The sequence below is a fragment of the Armigeres subalbatus genome, unplaced genomic scaffold (assembly GCF_024139115.2).
Source record: "Armigeres subalbatus isolate Guangzhou_Male unplaced genomic scaffold, GZ_Asu_2 Contig857, whole genome shotgun sequence".
NCBI classification, from domain to species: domain Eukaryota; kingdom Metazoa; phylum Arthropoda; class Insecta; order Diptera; family Culicidae; genus Armigeres; species Armigeres subalbatus.
In genome coordinates, this window is record NW_026943653.1 from 866,916 (window position 1) to 893,445 (window position 26,530).

At 45.4% G+C, this 26,530-nt stretch overlaps 1 protein-coding gene across 1 annotated transcript; it reads left to right on the top strand.

The window, feature by feature from the left end:
• Positions 1–326: 326 nt before the first annotated feature.
• On the top strand, positions 327–24,767 carry LOC134204737 (synaptogyrin-like). The gene is made up of 4 exons (XM_062679538.1): positions 327–765; positions 23,347–23,578; positions 23,636–23,968; positions 24,025–24,767. Exons 1-4 carry the CDS (start codon positions 658–660, stop codon positions 24,045–24,047), a joined length of 696 nt encoding a protein of 231 aa, XP_062535522.1. The 5' UTR covers positions 327–657; the 3' UTR covers positions 24,048–24,767.
• Positions 24,768–26,530: the final 1,763 nt, after the last annotated feature.

The following is a 26,530-nucleotide window of genomic DNA, read 5'->3' on the forward strand; positions in this document are numbered from 1 at the left end:
AAAATATTTTAATTTTGTACCAACTTCCCCATATCACTCGCGAGAAAAGATAGTGATAAATATCTCTCTTATTGAAGCAACGTTCTCATCACCCAGTGCGCGCGGGTGGCCAACGAGAAATGAGCGAATCGCAAATTGAATGACGATTGCGGCGGGGGAGTTCCCGTACCAATTCTCTTCCGTATCGTGATTTGGAAGCATCCATACAGGATAGGAGAGCCCGTGAGCAGGGTTTTCTACGGATGCTCGCGGGATAACACTCTGGGTTCGTCCTCTTCGTCTCCGTGGGGCTACTTGTCACACAGTCAGTTACGTTTTGCAACTGTGCGTGGAGAAACAATTCGAAGGCCATCTGCAGAGTCCAAAGTCACTCAAGTCAGTCAGTCGAGTCGAGAGTCGTCGGGTAATCGAAAGTGCGTTCGCGAACGTCCCCTTCGAAGTGCAAATCAATCAAAGTTGTGTAAAAGAATTGTGTGAAACCGAGTGATTATTCAAGTGATCTGGGAATAAATCGTTGCTGGCGAACCGCCTGATAAACTCGAATTTGCGAGTTGTACCAAATCGGCCACATCCAGCGTGGAAGTGAACAATTAAGGATTTTTTCTTCCCTTGGAGCAGAGTTCAGCAAACGGCCTCAAAACGGAGCACATAACGAAAATGATGGATTTCAGCGGCGGCGCCTATGGAGGCGGCAAAGCTGGCGGTGCATTCGACCCCATCGGGTTTGTGATGCGACCGACCGTGATCCTGCGGGCAGTCTGTTGGGTGACTATCCAATTTTCCATGTTTTTCTTATCTGGTCATGTCGTCATGGTTTTGTAACCATCCTTCCTGTTACGGATTCGATTTTTCCTCGTAACTCCCCCACCACCCTCGCTCAGTGCTAATAGGGGAAAAATCGATTTTCTGATAGTTCAACCTTTGGGATATGCACGGCAATGTGGCGGAGATCCTGGAGGTTCTCTCTCGCGGCGCTCGATGTGGGGGATTGGATTGGAACCGCGCGGCGTTTGAGTGTTTGCGTTGGGCCGTTTGGGTGTGGGTGTTTGAGAGTGTTCGTTGTTGATGTTGTATCTTCTTCCAGCTACGCTAAACTGACAGCTTCAAAAGGCGTTCTTGTTCTCAGTATTTGGCATGGCACTGTTGTTGTTTTCTTCGTTCATCGGTTCAGTTGATATCGAACTGATGTAGGCGAGAATGCTACTATCCTACCATTTTTATTAGGGAGTGTATGCGATGGTGATAAATGAGTTTTGGGCATTCGCATAGTAAGATGTTGTATCAGAATAGATTTATAATGTATTTTCATTGGATATACTGTATTGGATATATGGTATATTGGACTTGAATTAATAGGTTTGGATTCCTGCTGCATATTTTATTTAGTAACACGATAAGGATTCTGGTACTCAGTGAGAAACTTTTTCCAGTAACAACTACTGATCTTCAGCTCGAAATAAGAGAGTATTCGGGCGGCCCTTCAAGTTCCATTCTATGAGGAGTATTTCCTTTTTTTTATTATTTTATATGTTTACTTGAGCCTCCGAAATAAACGAAAGATTAAAAAAAATATGTTTACTTGCATTGGGGGGTCTCTAGTAGCCTTGCGAGCAAAGGCGTAGGATTGCCAATCCGGGGATGGCGAGTTCGATTCTTGGTCCGGTCTAGGATGTTTTCGGGTTGGAAACTTTCTCGACACCCTGGGTATAGTGTATCCATTGTACTTGCCACACAAGATACATACTCATGCAATGGCGGGCATAGGAAAGCTTTAAATTAATAACTGAGGAAATGCCAATAGAATGTAGAGCCATCGAAGAAGAAGAAGAAGAAGACTTGCATATCATGTAAACCAATTTTTTTGACTGCTGGTATTCATTAATTTCTCGGTTAACCTGAGCTTTCACAGCTTTTTAAGTACCACCTGAATTTTCTTTGATTTTTTGTGAATTTTCTTGTGAGATTAACTCATAGTTTCATTGACGCTTAAGGCCTTAATCGACTAAAACCCAACCGTTTTAAAAATGAACTGGGTGTACACAAAATTGGATCATTTATGATTCATACTAACTATATTTGATCGATTGCTCCGCTCGCTTTCATATCCACTTCTTTAGAACAGGCCTGCCCAACCGTGCCGATTTCTAGAATGGGCCACAAAATATTCAGCGCATATTTTTCAAACATTTTAAAAATAACCAAAGTAAAATACATTTCTTTCAGAATGGCATTTAGTTTTACAGAATTGTTTAAAAGGAAACTAAATACGATTAAACAATCTTTTTTGTGTGCTTATTTTCTTTTTCTTTTTACGTAACAGAACATGGAATTGTTGGCATCCTTCCAATAGGTACTCAACGCATACTGATTTTACAATCGTTGATCGAATTTCACAAGCAAAATAATGAAGATCAATTGTTACATTTTTACTTCCTTTATGTTTTATAAGAGTTGTTCACATAGATATTTACTCTCCAGAGAGAAAATGTGTTACGAAAGATGTGTTTTTCTGAAATTTATATTTGAGCGCATTGTTCCATTGGAGGTCAATTATATCCATTTGAAACATTCAAGTTTAGTACATTAGTACATTATTCACATCAGTAAACGGTTTGGAGGAACTGTGTTGTCGAAAATTAGCGAAAATGCTTGAAAATTGCTTTTGAAAGGCTTCGACTGCTTTCTACCGAATTTGAGAAATGTATCAGTTTCCAAAATGGTCATATGGTTAAATTTTATGGTTTCAATTTTATTTCAATAGTTTGTTTGTTGGATAATAAAAGTTCATGTTCAAGTCATTGAGATGTTTGGTGATATCTTCTATAAAGACCAAGCCACTCACCCATTCAAGATCGTGCGGCTTGGGCATTAGTTTTGCTAAAAATAGTGTGATTTCCTATCGAAAAGATTAAAATCTCTTAAGCAAGGTAACCCGCCAACAAACTTCGCAATAACACAGCAAATCAGCGTAGGTATACATAATTTATAATTTAAATAAATACATAATTTGGTATTAGAGCTGGTCAAATTTCCACACGTAGGTAGAGTTGATTTTCATAATAACGAGCGTCGTTACATCACTAATATTGATCGTTTTGCCACATTGATCTTTTTTGGTAAAAATGCAATGTGCAGAGAAATATACAAATTAACTTTTGTGGCTAACACTACGAATACCGTGTTCAAATTACTTACGCTAACTACCGTGATCAGCAAATCATGGGAACTAAATTTTCAAACAGCTTGTTCTCAGGCTTCCTTTGCCCGATTTTCACAATTCTTTTACGGATGTCTTACCCATCTCATCCAGTTTTACTGGTGAGTTATGTTTCTAGGGATGCTCATTTTTACCCTTGAAGGGAGTGAGTAAGAATGTTTTTTTTTCAAAATATAATGAAATTTACTTTACATGATATATTACAGTGTGAACAAAACTTACAGGTTTTAAAAATGTTTTATAACACTATACTAGCATTGACTATACTATGTGTGAACAATATGTATCTTCTGGACATGCCTAGCGAATACAAAATGATCTCTATGACTGATAAAAGATGATATGCAAATTTTTCCGAAGAAAACTACAGAAACTGATGCCAATGGAAACTCATCATGTCCATGCCAGTTTGTAAAAGCCATATGTAGGATATTGCACTCAGTTTTGCCCATACAAGATGTTCTAGGTTCTCCAAACTATTCTGGTGTTGGGATCAATTGGTACCAGGTCAACAGCGCACGATAGCTATCTGAAATCGACCAGTCATGACATTTTCTGTCCGTAGAGTCCACGTGTATGATTTGCAACCGAGAGATTCCCAAACCAGATGTTATAGGCTCTCCAGCCAGTCATGACCATACAAGTCCGTAGAGCCCATGTGTATGTTATCCCACTCAGTTCTTCTAGAACCAAATATTCTCGGTTCACAAAACTATTCTGGACTTTTGAATTAAATGGTCTACCAAGTCAAATGCATTCGATGAAAATCTGACAGCAACCAAACATATCCATACAAACACAGAAAGCACAGGAGTATGATTTGTAGCTCAGTAATACCCGAACTTATTGTACTAGGTTTTCCAAACTGTTCTGAAGTTTGGGACAATTGTTCGGTAGTTCCTCTAGGAATACCTCCAGAAAGTCCTCCAGTTGCTCCACGAATTCCTCCGGAAGTTGCACCAAGAATTTTCCGGAAACACCTCCGGAAGTTCCTCCGGGAATTCCTCCGCAAATTTCTTCGGAATTACTTCCGACAATTCCTTCGGAAGTACCTCCGGAAATTCCTTCGGAAGTAACTCCGGAAATTCCTTCGGAAGTACCTCCGGAAATTCCTTCGGAAGTACCTCCGGAAATTCCTCCTGAAATTCCTCCGGAAGTTCCTCCTAAAATTACTCCGGAAGTTCCTCCTGAAATTCCTCCGGAAGTTCCTCCTGAAATTCCTCCGGAAGTTCCACCGGAAATTCCTCCGGAAGTTTCTCCGGGAATTCCTCCGGAAGTTCCTCCGGGAATTCCTCCGAAAGTTCCTCCAGGAATTGCTCCGGAAGTTCCTCCGGGAATTCCTCCGGAAGTTCCTTCGGAAGTACCTCCGGAAATTCCTTCGGAAGTTCCTCCGGAAATTCCTTCGGAAGTTCCTCCGGAAATTCCTTCGTTCTTCCTCCGGAAATTCCTTCGTTCTTCCTCCGGAAATTCCTTCGGAAGTTCCTTCGGGAATTCCTTCGGAAGTTCCTCCGGGAATTCCTTCGGAAGTTCCTCCGGGAATTATTTAGGAAGTTCCTCCGGGAATTCCTTCGGAAGTTCCTCCGGGAATTCCTTCGGAAGTTCCTCCGGGAATTCCTTCGGAAGTTCCTCCGGGAATTCCTTCGGAAGTTCCTCCGGGAATTCCTCCGGAAGTTCCTCCGGAAATTCCTCCGGAAGTTCCTCCGGAAGTTACTCCAGGAATTCCTCCGGAAGTTCCTCCAGGAATTCCTCCGGAAGTTCCTCCAGGAATTCCTCCGGAAGTTCCTCCAGGAATTCCTCCGGAAGTTCCTCCAGGAATTCCTCCGGAAGTTCCTCCAGGAATTCCTCCGGAAGTTCCTCCAGGAATTCCTCCGGAAGTTCCTCCAGGAATTCCTCCGGAAGTGCCTCCAGGAATTCCTGCGGAAGTTCCTCCAGGAATTCCTCCGGAAGTTCCTCCAGGAATTCCTCCGGAAGTTCCTCCAGGAATTCCTCCGGAAGTTCCTCCAGGAATTCCTCCGGAAGTTCCTCCAGGAATTCCTCCGGAAGTTCCTCCAGGAATTCCTCCGGAAGTTCCTCCAGGAATTCCTTCGGAAGTTCCTCCAGGAATTCCTCCGGAAGTTCCTCCAGGAATTCCTCCGGAAGTTCCTCCGGGAATTCCTCCGGAAGTTCCTCCAGGAATTCCTCCGGAAGTTCCTCCAGGAATTCCTCCGGAAGTTCCTCCAGGAATTCCTCCGGAAGTTCCTCCAGGAATTCCTCCGGAAGTTCCTCCAGGAATTCCTCCAGAAGTTCCTCCAGGAATTCCTCCGGAAGTTCCTCCAGGAATTCCTCCGGAAGTTCCTCCGGGAATTCCTCCGGAAGTTCCTCCAGGAATTCCTCCGGAAAGTCCTCCAGGAATTCCTCCGGAAGTTCCTCCAGGAATTCCTCCGGAAGTTCCTCCAGGAATTCCTCCGGAAGTTCCTCCAGGAATTCCTCCGGAAGTTCCTCCAGGAATTCTTCCGGAAGTTCCTCCAGGAATTCCTCCGGAAGTTCCTCCAGGAATTCCTCCGGAAGTTCCTCCAGGAATTACTCCGGAAGTTCCTCCAGGAATTCCTCCGGAAGTTCCTCCAGGAATTCCTCCGGAAGTTCCTCCAAGAATTCCTCCGGAAGTTCCTCCAGGAATTCCTCTGGAAGTTCCTCCGAGAATTCCTCCGGAAGTTCCTCCAGGAATTCCTCCGGAAGTTCCTCCAGGAATTCCTCCGGAAGTTCCTCCAGGAATTCCTCCGGAAGTTCCTCCAGGAATTCCTCCGGAAGTTCCTCCAGGAATTCCTCGGAAGTTCCTCCGGGAATTCCTCCGGAAGTTCCTCCAGGAATTCCTCCGGAAGTTCCTCCGGAATTCCTCCGGAAGTTCCTCCGAATTCCTCGGAAGTTCCTCCGGAATTCCTCCGGAAGTTCCTCCGGGAATTCCTCCGGAAGTTCCTCCGGAATTCCTCCGGAAGTTCCTTCGAATTCCTCCGGAAGTTCCTCGGAATTCCTCCGGAAGTTCCTCCGGGAATTCCTCCGGAAGTTCCTCCGGGAATTCCTCCGGAAGTTCCTCCGGAATTCCTCGGAAGTTCCTCCGAATTCCTCCGGAAGTTCCTCCGGAATTCCTCCAGAAGTTCCTCCGGTACTTCCTCCCGCAGCTCCTCCGGGACTCCCCCCGGAAGTTCCTCCGGGAATTCCTCCGGAAGTTCCTCCGGGAATTCCTCCGGAAGTTCCTCCGGGAATTCCTCCGGAAGTTCCTCCGTGAATTCCTTTCCGGAAGTTCCTCCGTGAATTCCTTTCCGGAAGTTCCTCCGTGAATTCCTTTCCGGAAGTTCCTCCGTGAATTCCTTTCCGGAAGTTCCTCCGTGAATTCCTTTCCGGAAGTTCCTCCGTGAATTCCTTTCCGGAAGTTCCTCCGTGAATTCTTCCGGAAGTTCCTCCGTGAATTCCTTTCCGGAAGTTCCTCCGTGAATTCCTCTGGAAGTTCCTCCGGGAATTCCTCCGGAAGTTCCTCCGGAAGTTCCTCCTGGAGGAATTCCTCCGGAAGTTCCTCCTGAATTCCTCGGAAGTTCCTCCGAATTCCTCCGGAAGTTCCTCCGGGAATTCCTCCGGAAGTTCCTCCGGGAATTCCTCCGGAAGTTCCTCCGGAATTCCTCCGGAAGTTCCTCCGGGAATTCCTCCGGAAGTTCCTCCGGAATTCCTCCGAAGTTCCTCCGAATTCCTCCGGAAGTTCCTCCGGGAATTCCTCCGGAAGTTCCTCCGGGAATTCCTCCGGAAGTTCCTCCGGAATTCCTCCGAAGTTCCTCCGGGAATTCCTCCGGAAGTTCCTCCGGAATTCCTCCGGAAGTTCCTCCGAATTCCTCGGAAGTTCCTCAGGAATTCCTCCGGAAGTTCCTCCGGAATTCCTCCGGAAGTTCCTCCGAATTCCTCCGGAAGTTCCTCCGGGAATTCCTCCGGAAGTTCCTCCGGAATTCCTCCGGAAGTTCCTCCGGAATTCCTCCGAAGTTCCTCCGGAATTCCTCCGAAGTTCCTCCGGGAATTCCTCCGGAAGTTCCTCCAGAATTCCTCCGGAAGTTCCTCCGGGAATTCCTCCGGAAGTTCCTCCGGAATTCCTCCGGAAGTTCCTCCGAATTCCTCCGGAAGTTCCTCCGGGAATTCCTCCGGAAGTTCCTCCGGGAATTCCTCCGAAGTTCCTCCGAATTCCTCCGGAAGTTCCTCCGGAATTCCTCCGGAAGTTCCTCCGGGAATTCCTCCGGAAGTTCCTCCGAATTCCTCCGAAGTTCCTCCGGGAATTCCTCGGAAGTTCCTCCGAATTCCTCCGGAAGTTCCTCCGGAATTCCTCCGGAAGTTCCTCAGGAATTCCTCCGGAAGTTCCTCCGGGAATTCCTCCGGAAGTTCCTCCGGAATTCCTCCGGAAGTTCCTCCGGGAATTCCTCGGAAGTTCCTCCGGGAATTCCTCCGAAAGTTCCTCCGGGAATTCCTCCGGAAGTTCCTCCGGGAATTCCTCCGGAAGTTCCTCCGGAATTCCTCGGGAAGTTCCTCCGGGAATTCCTCCGGAAGTTCTTCGGGAATTCCTCCGGAAGTTCCTCCGAATTCCTCCGGAATTCCTCCGGAAGTTCCTCCGGGAATTCCTCCGGAAGTTCCTCCGGGAATTCCTCCGGAAGTTCCTCCAGGAATTCCTCCGGAAGTTCCTCCAGGAATTCCTCCGGAAGTTCCTCCGGGAATTCCTCCGGAAGTTCCTCCGGGAATTCCTCCGGAAGTTCCTCCGAGAATTCCTCCGGAAGTTCCTCCGGGAGTTCCTCCGGGAGTTCCTCCGGGAATTCCTCCGGAAGTTCCTCCGGGAATTCCTCCGGAAATTCCTTCGTTCTTCCTCCGGAAATTCCTTCGTTCTTCCTCCGGAAATTCCTTCGTTCTTCCTCCGGAAATTCCTTCGGAAGTTCCTCCGGGAATTCCTTCGGAAGTTCCTCCGGGAATTCCTTCGGAAGTTCCTCCGGGAATTCCTTCGGAAGTTCCTCCGGCAATTCCTTCGGAAGTTCCTCCGGGAATTCCTTCGGAAGTTCCTCCGGGAATTCCTTCGGAAGTTCCTCCGGGAATTCCTTCGGAAGTTCCTCCGGGAATTCCTTCGGAAGTTCCTCCGGGAATTCCTTCGGAAGTTCCTCCGGGAATTCCTTCGGAAGTTCCTCCGGGAATTCCTTCGGAAGTTCCTCCGGAATTCCTTCGGAAGTTCCTCAGGAATTCCTTCGGAAGTTCCTCCGGAATTCCTTCGAAGTTCCTCCGGGAATTCCTTCGAAGTTCCTCCTGGAATTCCTTCGGAAGTTCCTCCGGGAATTCCTTCGGAAGTTCCTCCGGGAATTCCTTCGGAAGTTCCTCCGGGAATTCCTTCGGAAGTTCCTCCGGGAATTCCTTCGGAAGTTCCTCCGGGAATTCCTCCGGAAGTTCCTCCGGAAATTCCTCCGGAAGTTCCTCCAGGAATTCCTCCGGAAGTTCCTCCAGGAATTCCTCCGGAAGTTCCTCCAGGAATTCCTCCGGAAGTTCCTCCAGGAATTCCTCCGGAAGTTCCTCCAGGAATTCCTCCGGAAGTTCCTCCAGGAATTCCTCCGGAAGTTCCTCCAGCAATTCCTCCGGAAGTTCCTCCAGGAATATCTCCGGAAGTTCCTCCAGGAATTCCTCCGGAAGTTCCTCCACGAATTCCTCCGGAAGTTCCTCCAGGAATTCCTCCGGAAGTTCCTCCAGGAATTCCTCCGGAAGTTCCTCCAGGAATATCTCCGGAAGTTCCTCCAGGAATTCCTCTGGAAGTTCCTCCAGGAATTCCTCCGGAAGTTCCTCCAGGAATTCCTCCGGAAGTTCCTCCAGGAATTCCTCCGAAAGTTCCTCCGGAGGTTCCTCCAGGAATTCCTCCGGAAGTTCCTCTGGGAATTCCTCCGGAAGTTCCTCCGGGAATTCCTCCGGAAGTTCCTCCGGGAATTCGTCCGGAAGTTCCTCCGGAAATTCGTCCGGAAGTTCCTCCGGAAATTCGTCCGGAAGTTCCTCCGGGAATTCCTCCGGAAGTTCCTCCGGGAATTCCTCCGGAAGTTCCTCCGGGAATTCCTCCGGAAGTTCCTCCGGGAATTCCTCCGGAAGTTCCTCCGCGAATTCCTCCGGAAGTTCCTCCGGGAATTCCTCCGGAAGTTCCTCCGTGAGTTCCTCCGGAATTCCTCCGGAATTCCTCGGAAGTTCCTCCGGGAATTCCTCCGGAAGTTCCTCCGGAATTCCTCCGGAAGTTCCTCCGAATTCCTCCGAAGTTCCTCCGAATTCCTCCGGAAGTTCCTCCGGGAATTCCTCGGAAGTTCCTCCAGAATTCCTCCGGAAGTTCCTCCGGAATTCCTCCGAAGTTCCTCGGAAGTTCCTCCGGAATTCCTCCGGAAGTTCCTCCGAATTCCTCCGGAAGTTCCTCCGGGAATTCCTCGGAAGTTCCTCCGAATTCCTCCGGAAGTTCCTCCGGAATTCCTCCGGAAGTTCTCCGGAATTCCTCGGAAGTTCCTCCGAATTCCTCCGGAAGTTCCTCCGAATTCCTCCGAAGTTCCTCCGAATTCCTCCGGAAGTTCCTCCGGAATTCCTCCGGAAGTTCCTCCGGAATTCCTCCGGAAGTTCCTCCAGGAATTCCTCCGGAAGTTCCTCCGGAATTCCTCCGGAAGTTCCTCCGAATTCCTCGGAAGTTCCTCCGGGAATTCCTCCGGAAGTTCCTCCGAATTCCTCCGAAGTTCCTCCGGGAATTCCTCCGGAAGTTCCTCCGGAATTCCTCCGGAAGTTCCTCCGAATTCCTCCGGAAGTTCCTCCGGAATTCCTCCTGAAGTTCCTCCGGGAATTCCTCCGAAGTTCCTCCGGAATTCCTCCGGAAGTTCCTCCGGAATTCCTCCGGAAGTTCCTCCGAATTCCTCCGGAAGTTCCTCCGGAATTCCTCCGGAAGTTCCTCCGGAATTCCTCCGGAAGTTCCTCCGGGAATTCCTCCGGAAGTTCCTCCGGAATTCCTCCGGAAGTTCCTCCAGGAATTCCTCCGGAAGTTCCTCCGAATTCCTCCGGAAGTTCCTCCGGAATTCCTCGGAAGTTCCTCCGGAATTCCTCGGAAGTTCCTCCGGGAATTCCTCCGGAAGTTCCTCCGGAATTCCTCCGGAAGTTCCTCCGAATTCCTCCGGAAGTTCCTCAGGAATTCCTCCGAAGTTCCTCAGGAATTCCTCCGGAAGTTCCTCCGGGAATTCCTCCGGAAGTTCCTCGGGAATTCCTCCGAAGTTCCTCCGGAATTCCTCCGGAAGTTCCTCCGGAATTCCTCCGGAAGTTCCTCCGGGAATTCCTCCGGAAGTTCCTCCGGAATTCCTCCGGAAGTTCCTCCGGAATTCCTCCGGAAGTTCCTCCGGGAATTCCTCCGGAAGTTCCTCCGGGAATTCCTCCGGAAGTTCCTCCGAATTCCTCCGAAGTTCCTCCGGGAATTCCTCCGGAAGTTCCTCCGGGAATTCCTCCGGAAGTTCCTCCGAATTCCTCCGGAAGTTCCTCGGGAATTCCTCCGGAAGTTCCTCCGGGAATTCCTCCGGAAGTTCCTCCGGAATTCCTCCGGAAGTTCCTCCGGGAATTCCTCCGGAAGTTCCTCCGGAATTCCTCCGGAAGTTCCTCCGGAATTCCTCGGAAGTTCCTCCGGGAATTCCTCCGGACGTCCCTCCGGGAATGCCTCCGCACGTCCCTCCGGAACTCCTCCGGAAGCTCCTCCGGGAATTCCTCCGGAAGTTCCTCCGGGAATTCCTCCGGAAGTTCCTCAGGAAATTCCTCCGAAAGTTCCTCCGGGCATTCCTCCAGAATTCTTCCGGAAGTTCCCCAGGAATTCCTCCGAAGTTCCCCAGGAATTCCTCCGGAAGTTCCTCCGGAATTCCCTCCGGAAGTTCCTCCGGGAATTCCTCCGGAAGTTCCTCCGGGAATTCCTCCGGAAGTTCCTCCGGTAATTCCTCCGGAAGTTCCTCCGGGAATTCCTCCGGAAGTTCCTCCGGGAATTCCTCCGGAAGTTCCTCCGGAAGATCCTCTAGGAATTCCTGCGGATGTTCCTCCAGGAATTCTTCCGGAAGTTCCGCCAGGAAGTCCTATCGAACTTCCTCAAGGAATTCCTCCGGAAGTTCCTCGAGGAATTCCTTCGGAAGTTCCTCCAGAAATTCCTCCGGAAGTTCCTTCAAGAATTCCTCCGACAGTTGCTCCAAGAGTTCCTCCGAAAATTTCTCCAAGAATTTCTCCGGAAGTTCCTTCTGGATTTCAACAAGAAATTCCTCCGAAAGTTGTGCCAAGCAGTCCTCCAGGAAGTTGTTCCTAGAATTCCTCCTGCAGTTGTTCCAATAATTCCTCCTGGTATTCCTTGGAAAATTTTACCAGAAACAGCGGCATAAGTAAATCATCGGCGGACTACTACGGACTTGTATGAACATGACTGGTCTATGTCAGATTTGTATCGAGCGTAGTGACCTGGTAGTCTAATTGATCCCAATTCCAAAACAGTTCGGAGAATCTAGAACACCTGGTTTGGGTATAACACATGGGCTCTAAGGACTTGTATGAACAATGAACATAACATGTTGCGCTAGAAAGCTCATGCGAAGGGCGGGTCTTACAGTCGGGGAACGATTTTCCATATTTCAACTAACGATGCTGGAAATTCCAAAGTTCCAGAACCTGCTGTGATGATTTATTTGCTTAGAATTTGATAAGAAAGACCAAAAATGAAATTGTACTTTATCAAGATTTAACTATAATGTACATATAATAAAATCATCCATTTATAGTATTTTTCACATATGTCGTTTATGCGGGCTGGTTTTTCAATCGGCAATGGGCAGGAAAACTCATGTCGTTTCATACAAATACTTTTTCAAAGACATGATTTCTGACGATTTTTGTCTTTCCCTAAACTAAGTACGAGTACAGCCCCAAACAACCAAAAGTTCATATTAGACTTGAGGATTGAACTAAGAAGTTTACATTGAGTTCGAATATACCTCCATAGCTCATAAATCAAACTTAACTCTCATCACATTAATATTATTATAAAGAACTTGACTGTTAAAAAAAGTTGCTTATTCCTCTTCATTTGTACAGTAGCCGTTCGATAACTGCAAAATGTTTACTTTTCAGTTAACGAATGCTGTTCGATAACTGCAACGCATTCTAGACCCAGGCGTCAAACGGTTGTCAATCGACGTCAGATGCAATAAAAGTGCATCTAAATGCACAGCGCAATGCAGCTGTCATTGAGTCTGACATCAGTTTGAATTTTAGCGGTCCGATAACTGCAAAACTGTTGCAACTATCGAATTGCAGTTAAAAAGCATTGCAGTTAAATGACTTGCAGTTATCGAACGTCTACTGTACTTTAAAGTTCACGTCTTGCTACTTAAATTATTGTTCCGAACCTTTAAACAAGAAGTTCGGTTCAAGTACTAACCGAACTTCTAATCAGCTTGAAAAATCAATATCATTCCGAACTATAAAGTTCACACCACGCTACTTTGGAACTTGTTCCGAACTTATAATATAAAGTTCTACGATAGCACAAACCGAGCTTGTTGTCAACACAAAAGTTCACAAAAAATTTTTGAGCATAGGCACACTGCTACTAAAACAAAACAAAGTGAAACGTCAAACTGTTCAAAGCCGCCAATCAGGTCCACATGAACTTTTTATTAACTTTAAAGTTCAGAATCAAGCTCCATACGAACTTTTTATGAACCATCAAATTTAGAATCAAACCTTTTGTGACATAAAGTTTACATTTAGTGCCACCTCGACATTATACGAACTTTCTAGTTCACATTTTATCCGAATTAAACTAATTGAAATGAAATCAACTCATAAAGTAAAATTTTGCCACTTTATATGTCGATGTCATGTCCCATTGTTTACAAATGAAAATTGACCAGATCGGAGTTATGGCCGAAATACAATCCTTTTAAACCAAAAACGCTTTTTTATGCACTTATCCTCAACCGCACCCAATTTGCTCAAAACAAGTTGTATTCGGTTGGACATCCAGTCCCATTGTTTGCTATTGAGAATTGGCCGGATCAGCGGAGTTCAGCGGACGATGGAAGCCAACCAGCCTCCACCTTGAGGGAAGTTAAGGATGCCATTCAACAGCCAAAGACCAATAAAGCAGCTGGTAAGGATGGTATCGGAGCTGAGCTCATCAAGATGGCCCCGGAAAAGCTGGCCACTTGCCTGCACAGACTGATAGATCTGAGAAACCGAACAGCTACCGGAGGAGTGGAAGGAAGGGGTTATATGCCCCATCTACAAGAAAGGCGAAAAACTGGAGTGTGAGAACTTTCGAGCGATCACCATCCTTAATGCCGCCTACAAAGTGATATCGCAGATCATCTTCCGTCGTCTGTCACCATTAGTGAATGAGTTCGTGGGAAGTTATCAAGCCGGCTTCGTTTACGGCCGCTCGACAACGGACCAGATCTTTACTGTACGGAAAATTCTTCAAAAATGCCGTGAATACCAGGGCCCAACGCACCATCTATTCGTTGATTTCAAGGCGGCATACGACAGTATAGACCGCGTAGAGCTATGGAAAATTATGGACGAGAACAGCTTCCCTGGGAAGCTTACCAGACTGATCAAAGCAACGGTGGATGGTGTGCAAAACTGTGTGAAGATTTCGGGCGAACACCCCAGTTCGTTCGAATCGCGCCGGGGACTAAGACAAGGTGATGGACTTTCGTGCCTGTTGTTCAACATTGCGCTAGATGGTGTCATGCGGAGAGCCGGGTGTAACAGCCGGGGTACGATTTTCAACAGATCCAGTCAATTTATTTGCTTCGCGGATGACATGACATGGACATAGTCGGCTGAATATTTGAAAAGGTGGCAGAACTGTACACCCGCCTGAAACGTGAAGCAACAAAAGTTGGACTGGTGGTGAATGCGTCAAAGACACAGTACATGCTTGTGGGCGGAACCGAGCGCGACAGGGCTCGCCTGGGAAGCAGTGTTACGATAGACGGGGATACCTTCGAGGTGGTCGAGGAACTCGTCTACCTCGGATCCTTGCTAACGGCTGACAACGACGTTAGTCGTGAAATACGAAGGCGCATCATTTGTGGAAGTCGGGCCTACTACGGGCACCAGAAGAAACTGCGGTCGAAAAAGATTCGCCACCGCACCAAATGTGCCATGTACAAGACGCTAATAAGACCGGTTGTCCTCTACGGACATGAAACATGGACAATGCTCGAGGAGGACTTGCAAGCACTCGGAGTATTCGAGAGACGGGTGCTTAGGACCATCTTTGGCGGCAAGAAGACGTTGTGTGGCGGCGAAGAATGAACCATGGGCTCGCCCAACTCTACGGCGAACCCAGTATCCAGAAGGTAGCTAAAACCGGAAGGGTACGATGGGCAGGACATGTTGCAAGAATGCCGGACAGCAACCCTGCAAAGATGGTCAAAATACAATCTTTTGAAACTAAAAACGCGTAAAAAAGTTTAGCTCTACTTGTCCTCAACCGATTGGCTCACAACAACTTACATTCGCGCATGTATTTTTTACAAGAGTAAAATATTGGCTCTTTTCATATTTTTCACAGAAACCAGAGCTTTCCAGACCGTTTCTTTTGGCGGACAAACACCTGAGATATGACCATTTCCGTGAAATCCGTGAACAAGGTGGCCGTAGTTATTTTTTTTTCAAATTTAGCAATATGCGAATCAAACTTGATTTTTAAAGGCGATAAAAAATGCAAATATTTCTGATGTATCAGAGAATGGTAGGAGAGAATCCCGTTGAACCCTGGTAGAACAAAGAAATCGGTTGATATTTGACAGGGTTATGATCATTTGAAATTTGATAAATTTTCCCCTGTTCCGATCATTCTGTCCAATCCCTGTAGGTTAAATGCAATAAAATTGAGCTAATTTTCCATGAACAGTAAATGCTTTTCAAAAAGGGCTCATCTTTGATATCTATTCTTCTACCCCGATTTCTTTATTGGCAATTTCTGGACTCAGAAGTCGAGTCAAGTACGAGACACTGAAGACGGCCTTACAGTCTTATGACAGGCCAAACCTGGCTTACGACAGGTATAATTTTGATTTGTACTGAGAGTTTAAATAGAGTACCTGTTTTGATTATTCATCTCTTAGCTCCCATATTCATCCTGTCGATAACTAAATTTTGAAAAGCAGTCTGATTTGTTTATATTTTTGTGTTTTTAGCACGCATGTCAGCCATAAGAGCTGATGAAATTGTGGCTTTGTTACTTTCTGTTAAAGTGAGATAAAATTGGGAAGAGTTCCGCTGAATTGTTTATCGCCAAATGCTTTTTACAGTCGCGGATTTGAATTATTTTTTAATTGGCATATCATGCTGGAGGCGCATGGTACATCGTAGGTTGGAATTGCAGAAACGGTTTTGCTAATTTCAGCTTTACAAAACAGCATAAACATTAAATACGATGAATATGAAGGAAAATGGAGAATACGTATTGTCCTTATGTGTCATTTTATCTTACATTGGCAGTTACATCCGCATCCGTCCAATAGAGTTCTTTCCAAGGTTCTTTCTGTTTCTAGGATCCTACAAAATCTGCTCTCGCCATTTCGTCACAAGTGGAATAGGTAGGCCGTCATATGCCTAATTCAGTCTAGAAATATTTTCCGTATCGATTTTCTTACCCATATCCTGTTGGCACTGCCATCCATGTTCAAGTGGACTCATCATCTTTGCCGTGGCCGACAGGTATGTGACGCTGCGACGACGTGCAATGCATTACCGTGAGGAAAGCCCGGGCAATCGTTAAAGTCGACGAGACCTGCTCGGCTGACGATATATGCTTATCGAATATGGCAATCACCCAAGGAATGATCGACGGAAGTATACTCTTCAGAAATCAAGGATTCGTTCCAACAGAGCTAGGATTGTTCAACACCTGCATGGGTTGGATATGCGGTCGATTTCAACACATGACGTTCATTAAAATCTTCCACCTGATGACAGAGAAGCGAATGCTTCACACCGTCAACCTTCTCCCGACCCAGATTGCGGGACGAAGAAGGAATTAATAATGAGGCATGCTTATCGGCAGAGTAATGGATAAGAAAAAGTGCACTGCGCTATATTCAGTCTGTTGAAAATATTAGTTTCGATTTTATCTGGGTGTGAAACGAACGAAGAAAGGAATACGCGCGTGAGTAAAATGTGGTTAGATCACACATAGTTGAGGGTTACTTGCACGTTGGTGACATTCCAAGCTTCCACCCACTACTGTCTATGCAGCAAGAACGAAGGCGCCTCTATCCTTGCGCCAGAATCGATGAAGAGGGGTTCGGACGGAAAAGTATAGAAAAGTGGGGTCGGTCGAGTCATGTGAGTACGCTATTTTATGGTGGGCGCCAGCACTCGTCGCTATAACTGACTGGGACTTGGGAGTGTTATGTAAACATTCATTCCGAAAGTCAAGCAGTACGAAACGGCATGACAAGTGATGGTCTTCAAGTGGTATTATTGGGGGAAACTGTGATATTATCAATACATGCCACAAGCTGAGTGTAGCCGCCGCACGTCATGACAGGGAAAAGAATAACTTTTCCAACCAGATGATGACAGTAAACCACTTTGCAATCGATGAGTAGAAGGAGAGACGAATGCAAATCGTTGTTGGCAGTAAAAAAAAGGGAATGTAGGAAACGGAGGTGGTAAATGGGAGTAAGCTGTGAAGGAATCCTCAAGTATGTTTCGATCATCTATGTTTGATGGAAACTGCTGGAATGAAAACAGAGAAACAAAGAGTGCGAGTAAGTTCGGATCGATGAGAAACGAAAAATGAGCGAGAGAATGTGTTTGAAAATGTGTCTCGTATTTGCATAATATTGAGCGAGCTTTTAAATAAACACTAACAAACAAAACGCTTTCTCTTCAACATATTCTAGCTCTCAAAACATGTTACTTGTCTTGAGTTATAAATATTTTTAATGTTCGGTGTTCAATTGTGGTAAATGGGGTTACTCTTTTTGGATTTCATCTCATAGCTCCTATGTTCATCCCATCAAAGGCAAAGAAATTCAAAGGAATTAGATTTGTTTCTTATTTTTGATATTTTTTCCAGCAGTAATAACTGGTCACTGCATGTTGGTAAACAAAGGCGTCGAAATTTGTGCTGTATTTCTTTGTTTCGCGATGCAAAGAATACATGTTCAATGATATGGAAGACGGAACAGCTCCGCAACTATAACATATTTCGATCTACTCATTTGTGCCCAAATTACAAAACGAATCAGTGTATTCAATTGAGGCACTAGTGCTGGTATTTGTAATGATAAAAAATACCGTTGGATTGATGAAATTCATAAAAACAGAACTGATTTCCTTTTCTGGATCAATGCCCTTGCTAAAAACTGCGTTAACACCACTCATAATGTCTTCTTTATAAAGGACTTTAAAAGTATTAAAGAGGACGATTCCGATGTTTTACAATGTTTGATACAAAAGCATTATATTGAGAAAATTGTTAGGATTTTTTAGTGGAATGTCTTTACCTGTCATAATTTAATTTACATAAATAATTCCACCACGTTGTAATCTTTACAAATACGTATTTCGACCTCAATTGCAAGGCCGTCTTCAGTGTCTCGTCAAGCACGAGATCACAGTTGAAATCGAATTACGTATCTGTAAAGATTACAACATTTTGGAATTGAATGGATAGTACTAAGCTCGTCCTATGACAGGTGAGCATTAGATTGCAAATACCACGTTATTTCCAATGACCAACATCCAGTTTGCTGCCGCCAGCAGTCAAAGTACCGGTACTAGAACTGTCAAACTGATGTAGTTGACAAAAACAGAACATTCACTACGACAAAACTCACAATAAATGTACTTTATAGTCAGCATTCCTTCCTTCATTTCAACATTCCTTCAGTTCAGATGGAGACACCGCACTTGAATAAAACATCATATCAGAGTAATGTGAGGCAAATTTACGATGTACCACGCGTCTCCACAGACACAATCCGTAAATTATAAAACGAATAACGGCTTGTAACGCTGACGTAGTGACCAAATGGGGATCCGGGCCACCGTTGTGGAAAGGTGGATTCAAACGATCCGGAAGAGATGAAGGCCTGTGTGTTTTTCCACCATGGTTCGTTGACAACGTCTAAGTAACGTCACGATTGGAGAGTCTGATCCGAATTTCCGCGAACGTCGTTAGGTTCATTCAAAATTGTCGAAGGGAAAGGAAATGAGAGCAAATCTTAGTATCGAAGGCCAACAGTTTACTAGCGCGGCTAATAAAAGGAGACCAAAGAAGCATTGCAGCCTTAAAATGAGAGAGAATATTCTGCTAAGACAGGCACCACGCGATGGGTTTCCAGAACAGCTGCAGATATTGGAAATTAGAAGAGATTCCAAAGTGAGGAGAGATATCGAGAGATCAAGCTGGCGATGGTCAAGGCGGTGAAAAAAAAAGGAAATGGAATGTCGCCAGTCCGGCGATCAAGTGGCATTTCATTCCTCCAGGTATCCAACATATGGGCGGCGCTTGGGAGAGAATGGTGCGATCCGTAAAAGAATCGATAAAGACAATGGACGACGGCAGGAAGATGACCGGCGGGGTGTTCTTGACCATGTTGTCCTAAACAGAGGATATGATTAACAGCCACCCTTTGATATATTCCTCACAAGAATCGGAGATCGAGGCGCTGACGCCAAATCACTTTTTGCGCGTTGTTGTAAAGGAGACAGATCAAGTTGTCGAGCAAGTCGGGGCTGTTGAGTCGCTGCAGAACCTGTACAAGCGGTCACAGTACTTGGCAGACAAGATGTGGCAGAGATGGTGTAAGGAATATTTACCCAGTATCAACCGTCGAAAAAAACGGTATGATGAGAAACGACAGTTGTAAGTTGGAGATCTGGTTTCTTCTTCTTTTTCAATGACTCTACATTCCAACTGGAACTTGGCCTGCTTTTCAACTTAGTATTCTATTCACATTTTCTCTGTTATTAATTGAAAGCTTTTCTATGCCCGTAATTGCATGAGTATGTATCTTGTATCTTGTGTGGCAAGTACAATGGATAGGCAAAACATACTTTTGCATATAAATAATAAAGACGGATCCATAAAAAGAATAAAAACGATCCATAAATAAAATCTGGATGTTCCAAAAATCCATAAAATATTTCAAGAGATTCCATAAAGAATAATTTTTCGATCCATAGCTAAGCTAAAATTTAGCAATTAATAGGGAGATATGTTCCATTGACATGGTCAAGAAAAACAATACAATTCTTGCTTTTTTCCTATGAACGCATGACAAATGATCCATAAATATTTGGAAAATTTGTGGGTTCGTGGCCGTGCGGCTAGTGATGTCAATCGTCTAGACGCATGTACTGTGGAGTATGGGTTCGATTCCCGCCCCGGTTAAGGAGAAAACTTTTTATAAAGCGAAAGGTTCTCCACTGGTCTACTGGGTGTTGTGTAAATGCCCTGTCCGTTGTCTCATGCTAGATGTTAAGTGTTCAGTCTGTGTGACCTCAGGTCGAAGACGGTGATTCTGTCTTTCAAAAAATGATCCATAAAAAACTATATTTTGATCCATAAAACTTCAAATTTGTGCATTTTTAATCGTGATGATGATCCATAATTTCAGTAATATGATCCATAATTGTAGTCATATGATCCATAATTCTGGCCATTTTATCCATAACTTTGTTCAAATGATCCATAGTTTTGGAGAGATGATCCATAAATTTTGCTAAATGATCCATAGATTTTATGATATGTGTGGATCAATTAATATAGTTTCAAAATCATTTCATCATTTTTCAAAGATCTATGGATCATAAAACTATTCTTTATGGAATCTCCCGAACTCTTTTATGGATTTATGGTAGCGTTTTATGGCACATTCAGATGTTAGCTGCCCAATGGATACATTATGCCCAGGGAGTCGAGAATGTTTCCCACCCGAAAACATCCTAGGCTAGTGAAGGTTCGAACTACTAAAGGATTCTTCAGAAGAGCGGTGACCAACCTGGCAGTGGTCGAGATTCGAGATAAAACAAGAACCAGCAAACTGGTACCGCAGTTAAGGGCTAGGGTGTAGCAGCTCTGACACTATTTGCGTCTCGAAGCATTTTTCATTCGGTTTGCGCGTCTCTTGATCTTCGACGCTTCTTCTTCTTCTTATTGGCATTACATCTCCAGACTGGGACAGAGCCGCCTCGCAGCTTAGTGTTCATTAAGCACTTCCACACCCAGACAACCACACATCGCATAAGATAGTATGATTCAAATCGTTTACCGATACAGATTTCATCGAACTCGCATTGTGGTGTGAAGCTTATCAATTTAATTATAAGTTTTCCCGCATAGTAGGCTATTTTACGAGTTCATTCCAGCTTCATTAATTGACATCGCATATTCCTACAAACAAACTCAACTTAAATCGGATTATCTGTCAAACGGAGTTTATTATCACAAACTACATCGCAATGAATAACAAAATAACTCGCTTAAAAATCGGGCACATCGCATACATCACCGCACAATGTCGGATAAGAAATACACATATATCGCCTCCACTTTTGTACGTAAAAAGCGTTTCCGCGACTGATAAGCGATGAAATTTGTGCGCATAGGCATCGCATAACAGAAATCCAATTCTATTATGCATGCATTCTGGTTGTCTGGGCAGTTATTGGCAGACATCATGCACCCGTACAAAAAAGGATGAGATTGAGCAACGACTGCTACGCGCACATAAAATTTAGCGCGCGCGAGTCTCACGAAGCTTGTGTACCTCACATGACCATTGGTGAGTCGCATTGAGACATCTCAATGCGATCAGCTCATGCACTGTTTGTCATGGCAAACCTTTGCAAACAACAGCGGAGATGCGTAAAACAGCTTGGGCGGGAAATTTTCATTCAATAATATCGTCGCCTAAGTAACGCCAACTATGCATTCCTAGCGCATGAGATGAGTCTCATGAGACGTACATTGAGACACGCTCACTCAGTTATTTTATGCGCGCGCTAGCTTCTCTCGTCGCACAGAATCGGTGCTACGTGAGCTTTTGTAGCTCATGGCACACTGTCTCATCCATGTATACACGAGAATTAAGAGACTCTGGTTATTGGGCAGGTTACCATTTTTGCATTCGTATATCATGAGGCTAACACGATGATACTTTTATGCCCAGAGAAGTTGAGGCAATATTCAATCCGAAAATTGCCTAGACCGGCACCGGGAATCGAACCCAGCCACCCTCCGCATGGTCTTTCTTTGTAGCCGCGCGTCTTACCGCACGGCTAAGGAGGGCCCCTTCGACGCTTACTGTCTCTTTTTCTCATGCCATTTAGCACCACTGCATATTTGAGCCATTTTGCTCTCGAAGTGCTCGCAGCGAATCTACGCAGCGACGGGAAGTCGCTCGACGGCGAGAGCTATCCGGAAAACCGATGACCCGTGGAAGTTGCGTGTCCAACACTAATGTCTCGCCTAGATAGTCCGAGGCACTTTCTCACTTCAACGGGAAACCGGTTGGATGCCAAAGTCGGTCGAGAGATTCCGGGTGGAGTATAGCGTCCGGTTCACTGGCGCTTCGACTACCCAAAACCGATTATTCAACGCGTCACGAACTACTCGGCATAGTCCCCGGCGGTGGATCTAGCCTACTCCGACTAGTAGCTTCTCGGTAGTGGAAACTCCTCCGAATGGAACTTTTCTTAACATTGAGCCGTTCAGCTCCCAGCATAATTTTCTTGACATTCTCAAACACTGTTTCGTTGAACCATTCAACTCCCAGCTAAATCGCGGACTACTCAGATGATCCTTGGCGGCAGATCTATCCTACTCCGACATGGAGTTCCCCGGCGTTGGAATTTCCCTCAGAACCAACGTCTCGCTTCCGTGTAAGGCTTGTTGAATATCTTTTACCACTTTTAACATTTCTTTGGTGTTTTCCAAATCGACGCAGGTCTGGAGCCCTTTCTTACTTCAGCCAGTGACCGGTTAAGTGCCGAAGTCGGTCCAGAGATTCCGGGTGGAGCATAGCGTCCGGTTCAATGGTGCTCCGACGACCCAGTGCTATAATGTGTCACGATCTACTGGGCCTAGTCCCCGACGATGGTTAGCCTACTCCGACTAGAAGCTCCCCGGCGGCGGAGACTCTTCGAAACCAATCTTCTGTAATCTTCAGACATAAGGCTCCCGGCTTGATCGCGGTTTACTCAGATAGTCCCCGGCGGCGGATCTATCCTACCCCGACAGGAAGTTCCCCGACGGCGGAAGCTTCCCCGTAATCGACCGTGCTACTGTGATCGCTTCCAGATGCCATCGGGTCTTTACGCCGTTTTCGCTGCAGCAACAACATGATCTGCGTTACCGCTGTGCCTATTTCGTTCCATCTATTCTCATTCTTGCAAATTTCTTGCACGATGTTCTCGGGGTTTATATTACGAGCGCTGCCCGCTGAAATTATTCTTCGCCTTGTCCTGAATCTCTGCATCCTCCTCCTTGTTTGAAAACAGCTGCAACGGCGTTCGGCGATCATATAATGCCACCAATAGATTGGCCTAGGTGCATATCGTGGCTTTACCTTTCTCGGCACGGTTGCATGGCAGGCTCGGGGCAATACTGCAACCAGCACGTCTGGACTCAGATTTTACAGATTACGCTCGAATCGCTTTGTTTCCGCAAACACATCCTTGTCAAAGGCTTCTGTTTTCCACACTCACTCCTTGATAATGCTCTCGCGTGGTTCCAATTGTACCCTCCCTCCGACACAATGGCCTTACCACGCCATATGTCCTCGGAAGGTGGACTCGCGCCTGCTTCCCACTGCACGACTGGTATCAAGAATGATGATGCCGCGTGCACCCCAAATTGACCTCTCTGCGATAGGGCCTATTCGCATTTCAAAGCAATCTATGTCTTCACCGATAACGATGTCAATAGGCATCATACCGGTGATGACGCAAAGTGCATCGTGCGACACGGTACGGTACGCGCTCGCAACTCTTAGGAGATTCTCGCAGGGGTTTTCTTTATGCTTTCAGATAGCATGATTCGAACCTTTTTCCAATCTAATTTCTCTCAATATTCTTTCTTCCCTTAGCTCTTCGCCATTATCGTGTTCGGTTGCGTGTCGTCCGAGGGCTGGCGGGAAGAGAACGGCAAAGAGTACTGCATCATCAATCGGGACGCCAACGCGTGCAACTATGCCGTCGGAATCGGTGTGATCGCCTTCCTGGCCTCAATGGGTTTCATCGCGGGCGAGTACCTGTTCGAACAGATGTCCTCGGTTAAGACACGGAAACACTACGTTCTCGGTGATTTGGCATTCTCAGGTAAGAGTCAGCAGTTGACTAAGTTTGGATAGTGTAGGACTAACATTCTATTTGCAGCTCTGTGGACGTTCCTTTACTTCGTGGGATTCTGCTATCTGACAAACGCGTGGGGTAAGGCGGAAGACCCACCCAATGGCGAAGGAGTGAACAACGTGCAGGCTTCCATTGTTTTCTCGTTCTTCTCGATCTTCACCTGGGCCGGTTGCGCTTACTTCGCGTTCCTTCGCTTCAAGGCCGGCGTCGACCCGTCGTTCCAGTCGACGTACGAGTCGGACCCGAATGCGGCGACCCAATACTCGGCGTACCCGGTGGGAGGCGCTGGTGGCGAGAGCGACCAGTTCCAGCAGCAGCCGTTCGGTGGCGGTCAACAGCAGCAACAGCAACCTGGTGGTAATTTGGGTCAGGACAGTTTTGGAAGTTACAATTTCAATAACTTTTGATTTCAGGTGATTTTAATCCAGCTTACTAAACTTCTGAAAACCCTTGGATGATCCGTTAGTTGTCAAACGGATATGTTATACATTGGAGACGCGGATGAAGCGGAGTACAAAGTGGACTCTGGTAGTGACCAATGCCTAATTGAAGTAGGCATCCTTTCAGTGTGGTTACCAACCAACACAATGAAATCGTGCTCAGCGAGAGACTCAAAATATTAGTAGATCACATCCACTCAGAACGGTGACACGTCTAGCGCGGGTGAAGACGTATTTTTGAAACATTGCCATCACATTGTTTAGACGACAGCAACAGCAGCAACAGTAGTAGCAACAACTCAGCAATGAAGATGAAACTAAAACAACACACAAGCAGTGAATATTTCTCCCAGATCCTATTTAGAGCGTACATTGTTATATATACTACACTTACACATACACAACGCAAGCGCGAACATTCGGCGAAACTCACTCACACACGTGCATAAAAACATAACAGGAACAATGAAATAAATAAAACCATAATACAAGCTAAAAGATAGAATACGAAATCGAAAAACACAAAAACAAATACCCAGATACAAAACAACAACACTGAACAAAAGATAAAATATTGTTAGTTTATGGCAAAAGATGAGAAACCAAAAAGAATAAGTAATCCTACAAGAGAACAAAATCACAGAAGAATATCTTACCATATAAGTAATTGGTATATTATTTATTGATGATAGTAATACAAAAGAACAAACAAACGAGCAAGCCTAAGTGTTTATTGGAAACCGAATCGCAACAACACATGGAGACAAATAAGAGCGAAGATGTTAATTTCTGTACTTGCGGGATGAAACTATCTCGCTGCTGCAATACAATAATTTGCAAATGCTTTTGAGTGACCCAACAGGGGGTCAACCCAATCAGATCATTTACTAAGATAAGAACTGTCGGCTAAGTTAGGCAATTATAAATCTGATGGCGTCGGTTTTTATATGGCTCCATTTGGGAGCAGACATGGGCGACGTTGTGCTCCAGTTTCACCATTCGCGGATATCACGCACAGTAACTGTCGTTCTTTCTTGCCTCAGTAAACGATTTTAGATGGGGATCACCCAACCCTATATATGCCGGATCAGTATTGAAGACCGTAGGGAACGAAGAGTAGAGACGAATGCAATCGAATAAGTGAGAAGGGATTGTGGCTTAAATGACTGCGGAGCACAATCTCAAGTACGCTCCATGAAGAATGGGAACACCTTATGAAAGCGAAATGTCGAAATTATCGTTGATTTGCCGTTGATGGTTGGAAATACCACCCGAATCTTGTCGGGCTTGGAAGCAAAGACGTAGGAGTTATAATCCGGAAATATCGAGTTTATCCTTGTTCTCCTTTGGTAAGGGAGATGCTCGACTACCAGGACATAGTGTACCAATGTCACATTAAATTGCACAAAAAAAAAACAAGAGAGACATTTTTCTGCATATTACATACCACGAAAACCAAACGTGTTCTGCATACTAATTGTAAAGGCCAGATTAACTTCAGTGAGCAATTGTGAAGAGAGAAAAGGTTGTAAGCTACTTCTTGGTAGCTTATACCGAAAACAGTGCTCACCTGCAGACCTATTCCGCTGATAAAGGGGGATTTAGCTTTTGGACCACCACGAAATAGTCAACAGGACACTACACAGGTATCATTTCCATAGGGCTTGAGTATCCTTTATTCAATCAAAGAAGTACTAATTTTAATAATAAATTAATCATCATTCTATTCTAACAGAACTAGATTTAATTTAAATTTCATTCTAAAGGAACTAGCTTTTACATTATTGTATTTGATTTTTATTTCTGCAGCTCGGAAAAATTCGCACATCCATGCGCCAGCAAAATAAAAAACTGATATCCTGGAGAAAATTCGTTTGTTAGCTGGTTTTGGGCAAGTTTTTTTGCTGATTTTCAGCAACTTTGACAGATATCTCAGCGAAAAACATGTTCGCTGCGGCACGGCTGTGCGAATGTCGGTAAATGTTGACCAAATTGCTGAGATCTCGGTAAAAAAATGAGTATGTAGATCGCTTGCTTCGATGGCTTCGATGCTTTTTACCGAGCGTACATACCGCTTCCAGCGACTTTCCGAAAGCGTCAATGCTTCTTACACTCAGTGAGCCCTCCAGCTGCGGCTGATATAAAGATTTCACTAGCTTATCCAATTTTTGAACTGCCACAATAAAATTTGTACCATTGTCTGTCATAATTATTTGTGATAATCCACGAATGGACATACAGGGCAGCGTATGGCCATAATGCAACTAGGGTTAAGGCAGGCATTTTCGTATTATCGTCATAGTGTCAAATATCTTAGCTTAGGCGAAACATTCTGCTATAGTGGAATTCTAGCAAAATGACGTTGCTTTCATTGATTTTAGCCCCTGTGACGATGGACGGAAATACCTGCCATGTCCCTAGTTGTTGAATGTTTGGTAGGATCCTGTGAGGGTGAAATAGATTTAAAAATGTGTACTGT

What these genes read in the sequence shown, in the direction of transcription:
- LOC134204737 (XM_062679538.1), top strand. Translation starts at nt 658, where the DNA reads ATGATGGATTTCAGCGGCGGCGCCTATGGAGGCGGCAAAGCTGGCGGT. An exon ending in TCCTGCGGGCAGTCTGTTGG is followed by an intron (nt 766 to 23,346) that starts GTGACTATCCAA and finishes TTCTTCCCTTAG; the next exon opens with CTCTTCGCCATTATCGTGTT. An exon ending in CGGTGATTTGGCATTCTCAG is followed by an intron (nt 23,579 to 23,635) that starts GTAAGAGTCAGC and finishes TTCTATTTGCAG; the next exon opens with CTCTGTGGACGTTCCTTTAC.